This window comes from Cupressus sempervirens, chromosome 3 (genome assembly GCF_028749045.1).
Source record: "Cupressus sempervirens isolate cs-2001-9-10 chromosome 3, ASM2874904v1, whole genome shotgun sequence".
NCBI lineage: Eukaryota > Viridiplantae > Streptophyta > Pinopsida > Cupressales > Cupressaceae > Cupressus > Cupressus sempervirens.
The window spans coordinates 1,041,048,204-1,041,064,438 of NC_143120.1; the positions used below are offsets into that span (position 1 = coordinate 1,041,048,204).

General features: G+C 35.4%; 1 protein-coding gene across 1 annotated transcript in view; it reads left to right on the plus strand.

Annotated features, from left to right (window-relative positions):
• The first annotated feature begins 15,694 nt into the window (after positions 1-15,694).
• Positions 15,695-16,235, plus strand: part of LOC149570285 (mitogen-activated protein kinase homolog MMK1-like) — a 43,834-nt gene continuing 43,293 nt past the window's right edge. The window contains exon 1 of the mRNA XM_089822918.1: positions 15,695-16,045. Within this exon, the coding sequence (XP_089679044.1) occupies positions 15,834-16,045 (212 nt within the window). The 5' untranslated portion in view covers positions 15,695-15,833. The remainder of the gene's footprint in view (positions 16,046-16,235) is intronic.

The following is a 16,235-nucleotide window of genomic DNA, read 5'->3' on the forward strand; positions in this document are numbered from 1 at the left end:
TTGGATGGTCAAACGAGCTAAATCACATAGAATTACCTCAAACAAGCTTGCAGAATTGGTAGCTCTAATGGAAGGTCTAAACCTAAGCAAGTAATTAGGAAAATGGAATAAGGTCAAAAATTAAAACCAAATCATAGTGTTTAACTTTGATGGAGCATCCAAAGGCAATCATGATAAGGTAGGAATTAGGTGCATAATTCATTCGGATAAAGGAAACTGGACGGTCAAACTAGCTAAACCACTTAGAATTGCCTTAAACAACCTTGCATAATTGGCAGCTCTAATGGAAGGTCTAAACCTAAGAAAATAATTAGGCACCCAAAATATTATTATTTAAGGAGACTCCCAGATTATTTTAAATTATATTAGAAAAAGGAGCAGCCCAAACTTGAAAATCAATTATAAACCTGAAAGCCTATTACCAATCTTAGATAAGTTTCTAGAAGTTAGGATTCAACATATCTTTTATGAGGGGAATTAGGAGGCAAATCAGTTAGCTAAAAAAGGAGTGGACGGTGAAGACTTTAAAATTTTCAATAAACTCTAGTTTAGCATCCTTTCTAGGACATGAATCTCTGACCTCAATTACCAACAAGTTCAAGACCTAGTATAACTTATAAGGCTAAACCACCTTTACCCTTCTCTACATCTTCACTCAACCATCGTCCATCTCATCATCACTAACATTAGTTTATTCTTTAGATCATTGACATCTTGGAGCTATTGTATAAATCTAAGATAATAAGATTTAGTAGAGCTCTAAGACTTTAATATTCTCTAAGCTTATACAAGGAGAGAGTATACATTGTTCCCTCTTCTAATTACTCCTCTAATACTTTCCCTTATTGATCTATACCTACTACAATCTAAATTTTAGTTTATATGAGTTGGTAATAGACCTAACCGGTCTACTCCAAGGAAGCAATGTTTGAAGCCTCTTAATAACACCATCCCCCGTTGATTGTTTTGGCATCATAAAAACATAGAATTCAAGGAATCTCTACTACGATCACCGGGGAAAGGATCATTTTAGTGTTCCAAAAAGACTGTTACTAAACCTCAACATACTTGACCTTAATAGAATACTATTTTAATTGGCTTTCAACTTAAGAAAATTGAAGTACAATTTATGTCACTCAGATCTCTGGAACAAATCCTAAAAAAGGTAATCTTGTCAATAACATGATTCAAATTTTCCTTTAGACACCTCTCAAATCAACTCTGTTTAATTGGGCAACTTTACTTTGAAAGATTAGTATGATAACTGACATTGTCCTTCCCCTTTTTTCTTTAGATTTAACTACCTTAATCTGCTAGATCATTTCATGTAATGCTAAGAGAATAAGTTAGTCAATGTAATCCACAATGAAATATCATAATTTGAATCCATCTTCAAATGTTTTGAGTAGCTAATTCTGGTAACCGAATCAAGAACTTTGATAACAAGAATAATCTTGACTACCAACTCATCAATAACATGAAGAATCCTCTCAAAATAAAAAAAGGTCAAGAAATAATGAGAATTAAAGCCAATGATTTTGGGATAGCTCCTAATAAATCAAAGGTTGATTGGAAGTTATGGAGACCACTCTCAACAAACAAATGATATCTCTCAGTGGGCACATCATATATCAAGAATTTCAACATCCAACCTAGAATCTATAAAGGCTTGATCTCATAATTAGACTTGAGTCAATAAATTAAGATATAGCAGTTAATAAGACATCTTGTTTGTAACCTTATTCAATCTCTACCTTTTCTTATTACATCTACCCTTAGAGCTATAAAACTTAGATGAACTCAGACACCCTCCCCCGCTCCTCAATATTAGGCCTTACTAATAACATCACTCTAAATTTGGAAGGAAATTAAATAGTGTAGTATAGAAAATCCCTAATATAAATATCAATCAAATATACACCAATTGGTCCATTATAATAGGACATATAGGTTGACACAATTCCAAAAAATCAACACTTTAATTCAAGAAAATTAACATCAACCAAACACTAAAATTATAAGAAAGTTGCTAGCACTACAATCTTTTAACTAGTCTTCCCAAAAACAAACAATGGACATGTCCACTCTTAGGATGTATTCTCAAGTAATAGGATAGAACTAATGCATGCCTTTAAACCTATTTTACCCCTTCTTCATTTATATTCTTCCTTTTCTTATCCTTAACACCAATCTTCTAAAACTTTAAACTACATGATTAAACTAGATCTTGAACTAAGGAAACAAATATAAACCTAGCTAATTCTATTATTAAACCAAATATAGATTGTTTAAAAACTTGATATCCTTGTTAGAGTAAAAATTTAATTTGATTTTATCTATTAAATTACATTTACTCCCTTCTCAAGATTTCACTTTATGCACTTTGCATTTCCATTAAATAATTAATTAGTAATTATTAAATGCCATTTACCTCTTAGTGTTTCTCTTTTAGGTTTTTCGATCTCCTTCTATGAGGATTGATCTTTTGTAAATATCTCTCATTCTTTTAGTCTGATAATATAATTTGCATATTCTCAGAGCAAAACCCTTGCCTCTTCTTTGCTTTTTCTTCTTAGTGATAGGGTCTTGCATGCAAGTATTCTTCAGGTGTTGTGGATCTATATTGCTCAAATCCTTCACAGTATTAGAGCCAGATTTGTTGTAGCTTGTTCAATATTTGGAGAAAAAGAAGAACGAGGGTTTGACAAGAATAATCTGACATTTTTTAGGTTTTTTCTATGAAAACAGGGGGCTTTCTAATTTTCTACGCACTTTGAGGCCAAACAGAACTCATAGTTGGATTTAGAAGGCATCAAAACCCCCATTTTCATATAAAGTTTCACAAATTTGGGCAACGTTGACCTGGGAGGCAATTTTTGTTTTGCATACCAGGATTGTACGACCTCTAGCACACAAAATGTGACACAAAATCATAAAAATAAATTAAAAATTGCATTTTACAATGTTTTGGATTGTAGACGATTTGAAAATAACCATAGCAGTTATCAAAATTGCTAGTAGTCCTGAAAACTACCGTGGTGACCACAAACGATCACCCTAACCACTGTGGCCCTCTCTCCATCGACTACTCCTACTCCACTGATCGAGCCACCACCGCTCAGCTACCGAACCGTTGCCACCTCTCCTCTACCTAAGAACTGCCATAGGGCCACCTTTGCTCCTCCTAGCCCAACTCATGGTCATGTGGGGATCGGGGGTGCTTTGTTTAAGCCCCCTCCAATATTTTTTGAAAATTTATCAAAAACATTTTGCCATATGGGGGCCCTATTAGTTTTTTGGCTATAACTTGAGCATATGGGGATCTTTTTTCGATCCAAAAGAAGTGCTATAAAGATGATTCAGAGACGAAGACAATAGTATAGGTATTTTTTGGATTTTTTTCCCAATTTGGAACCTATTTTTGCATTTGAAGTTTGATGATGTCTTCCATCTTCAGGGGATCATAGCTTCTTCATTATAACTCTATATTTCAATCCAGAAAAGCACCATAAATCTCTTCTTGAGAAATTTCCAGAATCTCTAACATTTCACCAATATTTTATACTAGGTATTTTTTATACACATCTGAAGTTTTTTTGCTCTTTTCTTGTATACATATTCCTTTTGCAAGCTAGGGTTCAGTTTTTTGCATTGTAGTGGATTTTTTTTATTACTTTCTATTATAATATCAACAAATCAGAAAAATTTAAAACCCCTTCTTAAAACAATGGCCAAGACCTCTTCTTGTCTAGTATTTCTAAATCCACACAACTATCACACATGGAAGTCTAATATGTAGTGACTTCTCCATTCCAAGGGTTTGTGGTCTTGTTTAGATATAATGTAGCCAGTATTTCCAAGTCAACCTTAGAATTGTAGCACAGGAATAAGAATGATGAAGCTATGGGTCTAATTTCTTTAAGTGTTTCAGACAACTTATAGTTTCATCTTGATGAGTGTTCCACTCTTCAAGAAATGTGGGCCAAGTTTAATGACTTGTTTGGCACCATCCATGTGTTTAGAGCACTTCAAATTGAGGCAACACTTACTTCTCTTGTACCTGATGCTTTCCCCTCCATTGACTACTTTCTTATAAGGTTCAAACAACAAAGAACTTTGTTACATGGATGCAAAAAAGAGAAGAGAGATAAGGAGTGCATCTATCTGATTCTATCAAAGCTTAAAGGAAACTTTTAGATTTTCTCTTCTACCTTCCATTCCACTATGGATGCCTTGGGTCCCATATTATTTATGCCCACTTTTGAGGTCTTTTGTGATTGCTTAACTAGAGAGTAGTCCAAGCTTAAGTAGTTGGATACTATCATCGACTTAAAGACACATGTATTGGTTGCTCATACATCTACAGGGAAGTTGAAGCAAAAACTAAAGCACAAGACAAATTCAACAGGCAGTGAGAGTTCCTCCAATTCTACTCCTAAATTAGATGCTCGGAAACCCTCTTTGAAGGGTAAATCTTCTAAGTCTGGTGAGTCTTCCTCCAAGACTAAGAAGTACATAGGTTATCCTTGTAGTTTTTGTGGTAAGGAAGGACATCTAGTTTCCAGGTGTTGGAAACATCTTGAGGCTTTAAAGGAGGCCATGCAACAACACATGATTGCTTCTTCGAAGCCACCACCTCCTCCTTCAGGGAAAGGACATGTTCTTTCTACACGAGCATTGTCTTCTATAGCTACTTTGATTCTTCATTTAGGGGCTTCACACCATATGATACATTCACCTAATTTGGTTACCTCACTTGCTTAGAGTGTTACTACACATATTGCAGTTGGTGATTCTACACAACTTTCAGTCATAGGTTCAGGAACTATCTCTTTAGAAGGTGGTTCACTACATGATGTTCTCTTGGTTCTCACCATTTCTATGAACCTCCTATCTATCTTTTAGATTGGTCATTCTGGCTCTAGAAATACAGTTGAGTTCTCCCTATATGATGTAGTTATTCAAGATCTCCATGATCTTAACTTGGTTGTTGCTAGTGGGAGTGTTGATCGTTAGTGCCACTTATATTAGTTTGATGGCTTTGAGAGCTTCAATTCTATAGGTATTTCTCTCATTTCTCATGCTCACACAATGAGAAAACTCTAGCATGAGCATTTTGGCCATGTCAACTACAAATATCTACAATAGATAAGTACACAAAAGCTACTGATTGGGCTACCTCAGATCTCTTGTACAGATGGTGTTTGTCGAGATTGTGCACTTGGAAAACATCACAAAGATCCATTTATGTCAGGTAGATCCACACGTACTAAAGCACCATTGGAGTTGATACACAATGATCTTTTGTCATTCCCCACTCTATCCTTTCAGGTGCTTGATATGTGCTTACCTTCATAGATGATTTCTCTAGATGTACATGTGTGTACTTTTTGAAGTACAAGTCTGATGTCTTTGATTCATTTTGAATCTTTAAGACATTTGTTGAGTAGTAATTTGGTCTTTATGTCAGGTGTATATGCACTAACAATGGGGGGGGAATATGTGAATTAGTCTTTTAGAGATTTTTGTACTAAGCATGATTTGCATCACCAATTCACAATTCTCCATTCCCCTCAGTAGAATAGGGTTGCAGAGAGAAAGAACAAGACATTATGGGAGATGGCCAATTGTATGATACAATCTTGAGCTATGAGTTCTTCATTTTAGGTTGAGGCTATCAATTATGCCAATTATATTCATAATTGGATGCCTCACAAGACATTGCAACACATGACTCCTGAGGAGGCTTGGACTCATGTCAAGCCACATGTTTCTACTTTTCACATTTTTAGCAGTGAGGCTTGGACATTTATTCCAGATGCTCAGTAGAAAGCCATGGAGAAGAAGAGTCAACCACTCATATTTATTGGCTACTATGAGGATGTGAAGGCATACAGGTTGTTTGATCCTGATTCTAGAGATGTCTTGTTTCAATGAGATGTTTAGTTTGATGAGCGTTATCCTTAGATGGAGCCACCATCACCACCTTCTCCCTCACTACCTAGTACTTCCTCTACTCCTCCATAGGATTATGCATCCTCTAAGGAAGATCTTAATATTGATCCCCCTTCACCACCTCCACCTATTGTTTTGCATGTGCCCAAGTGGGCTCGTGATACTATTGATGCACTAGGACCTATGGTAGGTAGTCCTACAGATTCTCGTCACACTCATGCTTAGACTTTTGGTACAAGCCTCCTCAGTCATGCCATTTCAAATGATCCACATATTTTCTCATAGGTGACATGATACATAGAGTGTGACAAGGCTATGGATGAGGAGTAATGTTCTTTGATGAAGAACCACACATGGGATCTTTTCCCTCTTTTGAAAGGAAGAAAGTTGGTTTAGTGCTAGTGGGTGTACCATACCAAGTATGTTGCAGATGGTTCTATTGACAAGTACAAGGCACGTCTTATTGCAAAGGGCTTTACATAGGTTGAGGGTATTGATTACTCTAAGACCTTTTCTCCTATTGTCAAGATGAATTCTATTCGCCTTGTACTCTCTCTTGCAACTTTACAGGGATGGACAATTTTTTAGATGGAGATGAAGGGTTCCTTTTTGCATGGAGATCTTCATGAGGAGATCTACATGGAGCATCCTCATGGTTTTGTGTAGGACTCTTCATTGGTATGCAAGCTTCAAAGGTCTTTATATAGTTTCAAATAGGCCCCTTGGGCTTGGTATGAGAAGATGGATTCCTTCTTGCTTGCTTCTCAATTCACTTGGTGCCATTCTAATCCTACAATTTACATTCAACATCATGAGGTTGACTTGTTGATACTTGTGCTTTATGTAGATGATCTCATCATTGTGGGTTGCTCACCCTCCATGATATAGAGTGGTCAACAAGCCTTGAGAGAGCAGTTTGAGATGATATACCTTTGACTTCTGCACTATTTTTTGGGCCTACAGGTTCTTCAGTCTTCGGATGGGATAGTCATACTCCAGCAAAAGTATTCTCTTGATATGCTTCAGAGATTCAACATGCTTGATTGCAAGCCTACTCCCACACCTTTTTAATCAGGTGTTGTTTTATCTACCACTTGCACTACTCCTACAATGGATTGCACTTTATATAGACAATTTGTGGGTAGTTTGTTGTACCTAACACACACACACACATCCTAATATGTCCTTTGCAGTCATACTTGTCTCTCAATTCTCACATGATCCACATGAGAGTCATTGGAAAGCTTCCAAACATATCTTGAGGTATATTCTGGGCACTACATGTTATGGCATTCACTACACATCAGGGGATCCTCACATTGTTGGTTACATAGACTCAGATTGGGCTGGTGATATTGATGATCACAAGTCTACTTCTAGATTTGTCTTTTGTCTTGGTTTTGGTCCTATCACATGGTCTTGCAAGAAGTAACCTGCTCACGCATCCTACAGAGGCAGAGTACAGGTCAATTGTGCTATCTAGTTAAGAGGTTTTGTGGCTTTGACAGTTGAAGACAGAGTCTGGATTTCCTCCTAATAGTCCCACCTTTTTGTGGTGTGACAATTAGAGTGCTATGCACATTTCTCGCAACCCAATTGAGCATCAACGAACCAAGCACATTGAGCTTTACATGTAGTTCATTAGGCATCTGATTTAGGAAGGCACTTTTCCCTTAAAGTACATTCCCACTGCTAAGTAGGTTGCAAAAATATTCACTAAACATTTTGCATCCTTGCGGTATCTTTAGTTGCATTTTATGCTTGGGGTGAAGAAAGTTGTCCTTGGGGGATCTCAGTGATGAGTCATTCCTTCCTTCTTTTCTTGCTATCTCTTTTTGGAGTAGCGTTTTCCCCACTGGGTTTTCTATATTTCTCTTTTTCATAGAGATTTGCTTGTGATTGGGTACCTCATCTGACCTTGTTGTTGGGACCCAAGTTTTCTTTCAACATTGCATTGTAGTTTCTTTACTCTTTTGCATTGTTTGTAGTTGCATCATTGCTCATCTTAAGGGGGGGTGTTAGAGTAAAATGTTAATTTAATTTAATTTATTAAATTACCTTTATTCCTTTCTTAAGATTTCACTTTATGCACTTTGCATTTCCATTTAGTAATTAATTAGTAATCATTAAATGTCATTTACCTCTTAGGGTTTCCCTTTTAGATTTTTTTATTTCCTTCTATAAGGATTGATCTTTTATAAATATCTCTCATTCTTTTAGTTTGAGCAAAACCCTTGCCTCTTCTTTGCTTTTTCTTCTCTGTGACAGATTCTTGCATGCAAGTATTCTTCGGGCTTTGTGGATTTGTATTGCTCAAATCCTTCAATCCTAATGATAAGGTTGCTTATATATTATTTTAAAACTAACAAGAACTTTTGAGCTTGGAATGATTGTTAGAATGCAAATTTCATGGAGGATCTAAGCAATCAAAAGTTAAAATATCATTTCGTGGCTCCCAAACTGAAAGAGGCTACATAGCCTTCGTAAATAAATAGAGACTAATTATTTCTCCCTACTTCAAAAGAAAGAAGATGCAAAGGAGGGATTGTCTACCTCAGACCATAGGGGAGATATGGACAACTGCACATAGATAGATCAAACTAAAAAGTTATACTATGATACAAATCCATAAAAATGAATAAGAGTTGTATTAAATTTGTAAAATTGCGGTATGCCCTTTTTAAGTTTTTAATTTTATATGACATTTGTCTCAGGCAAGACTGAAGGTTTTCTTCTCTGTCCTTTCCTACCAGTCTTGTTTGAATGAAGACAATGTAATTTTATTATTATTAATAAAAATAATATGGCCTCAGCCTTCTACCGATAAAAAATAGAAAAATTAGTTGAATTATAATATTAAATATAATTAATAATAGTATAAATAATTTTTGTAAAAGATTAAAATTAAAAATTAATTACTAAAAATGAACATATGAAATTTAATATTGTTAGAGAATTTATTATTATTATTATAAATTATTAATTAATAATTTAAAATAGAATTTTATTACAAATTGAATACTAGAAGATAATAAGTTTAATTTACTTGCACCTACATGATCCCAACCTCATTAGTTACGGTGTCGGGCCTTGCACTTAGTTTGTGAGCCATTCAACTTCACCAATAGACCAAAGGTCTTTCAACAATAATGATCTATATTGACAAATTACCTATCATAAAAAACTTTCCTTTCACATGTTAATAGATAATATAAACCAAAAACCATACCTAAGATTTAAAATATATAAATATTAATAATAAATACATATGCTTAAAATTTAAAAAATGTAAATATAAAAATTGCAAAATTACAAAATAATTATCAATCATCCAATTAGTAATACGCTCATTTATTTAACATATGATAATGGAAAAAAGTGAAAGCATCATAAATTGGGAAGTCCATAACATATTGTAAATTTATGAAAAAATATTTCAAAATATTTTTAGACAAGTGAAAAATGCATACCTTAATAGTCATATAAGTTGGATCTCTATATTGATAAATACTTCTACACTAATTTTTTTCTTTAATATAATATAACATCTATTATTTATAACATCAATATTCAAATCTATAAAAGCATCTTAAAGTGTGTGTGTGTGTGTGTGTGTATATATATATATATATATATATATATATATATATATATATATATATATATATATATATATATATATATATATAGAGCCTTTAGAAGAGGCCATGCAACAACACAAGATTGATTCTCTAAAGCCACCACCTCCTCCTTCAGGGAAAGGACATGCTCTTTTTGCATGAGCATTGTCTTCTATAACTACTTGGATTCTTCATTCATGGGCTTCACACCATATGACACACTCACCTAATTTGGTTACCTCACTTGCTTAGAGTGTTACTATACATATTGTAGTTGGTGATTCTACACAACTTGCAGTCACAAGTTCAGGAACTATCTCTTTAGAAGGTGGTTCACTACATGATGTTCTCTTGGTTCCCACCATTTCTATGAACCTCATGTTTATCTTTTAGATTTGTCATTCTAGCTTTTGAAAGTCAATTGAGTTCTCCCCACATGATGCGGTAATTCAAGATCTCCATGATCCTAACTTGGTTGTTGCTACTGGGAGTGTTGATCTTCAGTCTCACTTATATCGATTTGATGGCTTTGAGAGCTTCGATTCTACAGGTGTTTCTCTCATTGCTCATGCTGACACAGTGAGAAAACTCTAGCATGAGCATTTTGGCAATGTCAACTACAAATATCTACAACAGATAAGTACACAAAAGCTAGTGATTGGGCTACCTCAGATCTCTTGTACTAACGATGTTTGTCGAGGTTGTGCGCTCAAAAAAAATCATAAAGATCCATTTCTATCAGGTGGATCCACATGTGCTAAGGCACCATTGGAGTTGATACACAATAATCTTCTGTCATTCCCCACTCCATCCTTTTAGGTGCTCGATATGTGCCTACCTTCATAGGTGATTTCTCTAAACGTACATGGGTCTACTTTTTGACGTACAAGTCCGATGTCTTTAATTCATTTCGAATCTTCAAGACATTTGTTGAGAAACAATTTGGTCTTTATGTCAGGTGTATACACACTGACAATGAGGGGCATATGTGAATTAGTCTTTTAGAGATTTTTGCACCAAGCATGGTTTGCAACATCAATTCATAGTTCTCCATTCTCCTTAGTAGAATGGAGTTGTAGAGAGAAAGAACAAGACATTATGGGAGATTGCCAATTGTATGATACAGTCTTGAGCTATGAGTTCTTCATTTTGGGCTGAGGTTATCAATTGTGCCAATTATATTTAGAATTGGATGCCTTACAAGGCATTGCGACACATGACTCCTGAGGAGGCTTGAACTCACGTCAAGCCAAATGTTTCTACTTTTCACATTTTTAGTAATGAGGCTTGGGCATTTATTCCAAATGCTCAGTGGAAAGCCATGGAGAAGAAGAGCCAACCACTCATATTTGTTGGCTACTATGAGGATATGAAGGCATAAGGTTGTTTGATCCTGATTCCAGAGATGTCTTGTTTCAACGAGATGTTTAGTTTGATGAGCGTTATCCTCAGATGGAGCCACCATCACCACCTTCTCCCTCGCTACCTAGTACTTCCTCTACTCCTACACAAGATTATGCATCCTCTAAGGAAGATCTTAATATTGATTCCCCTTCACCACCTCCACTTTTTGCTCTGCGAGTGCCCGAGTGGGCTCATGATACTATTGATGCACCAGGACCTATGGTAGGTAATCCTACATATTCTTATCATACTCATGCTCAAACTTTTGGTATAAGCCTCCTTAGTCATGCCATTTCAAATGATCCACAGAGTTTTTCGTAGGTGACATGATACTTAGAGTGTGATAGGGCTATGGATGAGGAGTACTCTTCTTTGATGAAGAACCATGCATGAGATCTTTGCCCTCTTTCGGAAGGAAGAAAGTTGGTTCGATGCTAGTGGGTGTATTGTACCAAGTATGTTGCAGATGGTTCTATTGACAAGTACAAGGCACGTCTTATTGCAAAGGGCTTTTCATAGGTTGAGGGTATTGATTACTCTGAGACCTTTTCTCCTGTTGCCAAGATGAATTCTATTTGCCTTGTACTCTGTCTTGTAGCTTCATAGGGATGGATAATTTTTCAGATGGACATCAAGAGTTCCTTTTTGCATGGAAATCTTCATGAGGAGATCTATATGGAGCAACTTCATGGTTTTGTGTAGGGCTCTTCATTGGTATGCAGGCTTCGAATGTCTTTTTATAGTCTCAAGTAGGCCCCTTGGGCTTGGTATGAGAAGATGGATTGCTTCTTGGTTGCTTCTCAGTTCACTTGGTGCCATTTCAATCCTGCAATTTACATTCAACATCATGGAGTTGACTCGTTGATACTTGTGCTTTATGTAGATGATCTCATCATTATAGGTAGCTCACCCTCCATGATATAGAGTGCTCAACAAGCCTTGAGAGAGTAGTTCGAGATGATATACCTTGGACTTTTGCACTATTTTTTAGGCCTATAGGTTGTTTAGTCTTCGGATGGGATAGCCATACTCTAGTAAAAGTATTCTCTTGATATGCTTCAGAGATTCAACATGCTTGATTGCAAGCCTACTCCCACACCTTTTTAGTCAGGTGTTGTTTTATCTACCACTTCCACTACTACAATGGATTCCACTTTATACAAACAACTTATGGGTACTTTGTTGTACCTAATACACACACACGTCCTGATATGTCCTTTACAGTTGGGCTTGTCTCTCGATTCTCACATGATCCACATAAGAGTCATTGATAAGCTTCCAAACATGTCTTGAGGTACATTTGGGGCTCTACATGTTATGGCATTCACTACACATTAGGGGATCCTCACATTGTTTGTTACACAAACTCAGATTGGGTTGGTGATATTGATGATCACAAGTCTACTTCTAGATTTGTCTTCTGTCATGGTTATGGTCCTATCACATGGTCTTGCAAGAAGTAGCTTGCTTACACATCCCACAGAGGCAGAGTATAGGGCAATTGTGCTAGCTAGTCAAGAGGTTTTTGTGGCTTCGACAGTTGAAGATAGAGTTTAGATTTCCTCCTAATAGTCCCACCTTTTTGTGGTGCGACAATTAGAGTGCTATACACATTTCGTGCAACACAATTGAGCATCAGCAGACCAAGCACATTGAGCTTCACATGTAGTTCACCAGGCATCTGATTTAGGATGGCGCTTTGCACTTGGAGTACATTCCCATTACTGAGCAGGATGCAAACATCTTCACTAAACATTTTGTATCCCCATGGTATCTTTAGCTACGTTCTATGCTTGGGGTGAAGGAAGTTGTCCTTGGGGGATCTCAGTGATGAGTCATTCCTTCCTTCTTTTCTTGCTATCTCTTTTTGGAGTAGGGTTTTTCCTAATGGGTTTTCTCTATTTCTCTATTTCATAAAGATTTGGTTGTGATTGGGTACCTCATCAGACTTTGTTGTCGAGACCCAAGTTTTCTTTCAACATTGCATTGTAGTTTCTTTGCTCTTTCTACATTGTTTGTAGTTGCATTGTTGCTCATCTTAAGGGGGAGTGTTAGCGTAAAATGTTAGTTTAATTTTTTAAATTACCTTTATTCTCTTCTTGAGATTTCACTTTATGCACTTTACATTTCCATTTAATAATTAATTAGTAATTATTAAATGTCATTTACCTCTTAGGGTTTCCCTTTTAGGTTTTTCAATCTCCTTCTAAGAGGATTGATCTTTTGTAAATATCTCTCATTCTTTTAATTTGAGCAAATCCCTTGCCTCTTCTTTGCTTTTTCTTCTTTGTGATAGGTTCTTGCATGCAGGTATCCTTCGGGCTTTGTGGATTTGTATTGCTCAAATCCTTCAATCCTAATTATAAGGTTGCTTATAGATTATTTTAAAACTAACAAGAACTTTTGAGCTTGGAATGGTTGTTAGAATGCAGATTTCATGGAGGATCTAAGCAATCAAAAGTTAAAATATCATTTCGTGGCTCCCAAACTGAAAGAGGCTACATAACTTTTGTAAATAAATAAAGACTAATCATTTCTCGCTACTTCAAAAGAAAGAAGATGCAAAGGAGGGATTGTCTACCTCAGACCCTAAGGGAGACATGGACAATTGTACATAGATAGATCAAACTAAAAAGTTATACTATGATACAAATCATAAAAATGAATTAAGAGTTGTATTAAATTTGTAAGACTGGGGTATGCCCTTTTAAAGTTTTTAATTTCATATGAAATTTGTCTTGGGCAAGACTGAATGTTTTCTTCTCCATTCTTTTCTACCACTGCCTGTTTGAACAAAAACAATGTAATTTTTTTTTAATTAATCAAATTAATATGGCTTCGGCCTTTTATTGATAAAAAAAATAAAAAATTCGTTGAATTATAATATTAAATATAATTAATAATAGTCTAAATAATTTTTATAGAAGATTAAAATTAAAAATTAATTACTAAAAATGAACATATAAAATTTAATATTATTAGAGAATAAATAAAAAAATTATAAATTATAAATTAATAATTTAAAATAGAAATTTATTACAAATTGAATACTACAAGATAATAAGTTTAATCGACTTGCACCTACATGATCCCAACCTCATTAGTTATGGTGTCAGGCCTTGCACTTAGTTTGTGAGCCATTCAACTTCACCAATAGACCAAAGGCCTTTCAACAATAATGATCTATATTGACAAATTACCTATCATAAAAAACTTTCCTTTCATATGTTAATATATAATATAAAACAAAAACCATACCTAAGATTTAAAATATATAAGTATTAATAATAAATACATATGCTTAAATTTAAAAAATGTAAATATAAAAATTACAAAATTACAAAATAATTATCAATCATCCACTTACTAATACTCTCATTTATTTAACATATGATAATGGAAAAAAGTGAAGCATCATAAATTGGTAAGTCCATAACATATTGTAAATTTATGAAAAAACATTTCAAAATATTTTTAGACAAGTGAAAAATGCATACCTTAATAGTCATATAAGTTGGATCTTTATGTTGATAAATACTTCTACACTAGTTTTTTTCTTTAATATAATATAACATCTGTTATGTATAACAATGATAATAGATAATTGTTTATCTCCATTAAAATATTCCAAATCTATCAAAAGCATCTGAAAGAGTATATATATATATATATATATATATATACCAAACATCATAATTAAAATTTAAAATATACAACTATCAATGATAAATACATATATAAATAGTCATATAAACCCAACACGGTAGTTAAAAAAAATAAAAAAAATAATTTATGGTGTTTGGTTTATATATATGTATGGTGTATAAACCAAACACCATATATATAAAAACCAAACACCATAATTTAAAATTTAAAATATACAACTATCAATGATAAATACATATATAAATAAATAAATAGTCATATAAATCCAACACTATAGTTAAAAAAAAAAAAATACTACAAATTTAACTAAATAAAAAATAATAGTTATTAACCATCTAATTATTATTAATACCCTCATTTTGTTCCCATTGTTAGTAGGAAAAAGTGAAGCATTATGAATTAGAGATGAGTTCTTCAGAGAGCCGTCGACAATTGCTGGATAAAATTCAAGTGGGCGCCATGACAACGGGACATCTTTAAAGTTGGCTCGAGCGGGACCCACCCAAAATTCCACAACGTCTCGAAAATCTTTTACGTTACACGTAAGCGCCTAAGACGGACCTTTTAAGTCCTCCGATCCCATCGTACACGTGTCAGTCCAACAACCACTTATCCAATCCCCAGCCGGTCGGCGCCGCCCCTCTCCAACGCGAAACCAATTTCCCCTCCCCGCCCGTCCGCCGACGGGGTCGGTAAAATCAGCCACAGCCGCACGATCTCCTCCCAAGGCGATCTCTGCCGTGGGATCAACCAGTGGAGATGATTTCTTTGATTAAAAAAGGCCAAACGGGCCACAGGGACCGGACAGCCGTACGATTTGTAGGCGGCCCGGTCACAGCCGTCGATCCGGTCCACATGTTGAATTGCTCACCACGCGGCAAATCAAAAGCCGTAAGATCGAAAGATCGGTGATCCTAGCCGTCCGTTTTTTCTGTCACAGAAACTGACAGAAAGCCGCGTGAATGCGTAGAGCAGACGGGAAGGGGGAAGTCATTTGACTTTTTATTTTTCTCTTTCGCATTAAACTTGAAATTGTTTGTCATCCCTGTACTGAAGAAAATAGCTGAAACTATTCACACCGGTCAAGGGTTCGAATCCCAGACTGCATTCCGCAAATCTTTTCTAGATACGTAGCTGACTAGTTAACAGGCAGTGTTGGTCGATTCACGAGCTAACTAATCGGATCAAATGGAAGCTGCAGCTGCATTCCAATCGACAGATACGCTAATGTCTGATGCTCATCCGCCTCCTGCAAGCAATCCGATGGATAATATCCTCGCTGTGCCCAGCCATGGCGGCCGCTTTATGCAGTACAATATATTCGGCAACATTTTCGAAGTGACTGCCAAGTACAGACCTCCTCTGCTTCCCATTGGGAAAGGAGCTTATGGGATTGTCTGGTTAGTACAAAAAAGCTTCAACTTTTGGAAGTAGCAACCACAAGCGCAAGTTTTGTGTGAGAAACTGTTTTTATATATTTTGAATGCGGAAATCTAAGTAATAATTTTGGATCAGGATGAGATTGCGAAGCTAGTCCTAATTTTGCTGTGCAACGGGCGAAATTTTAGTGGCTAATTTCTGTTTTGTTAT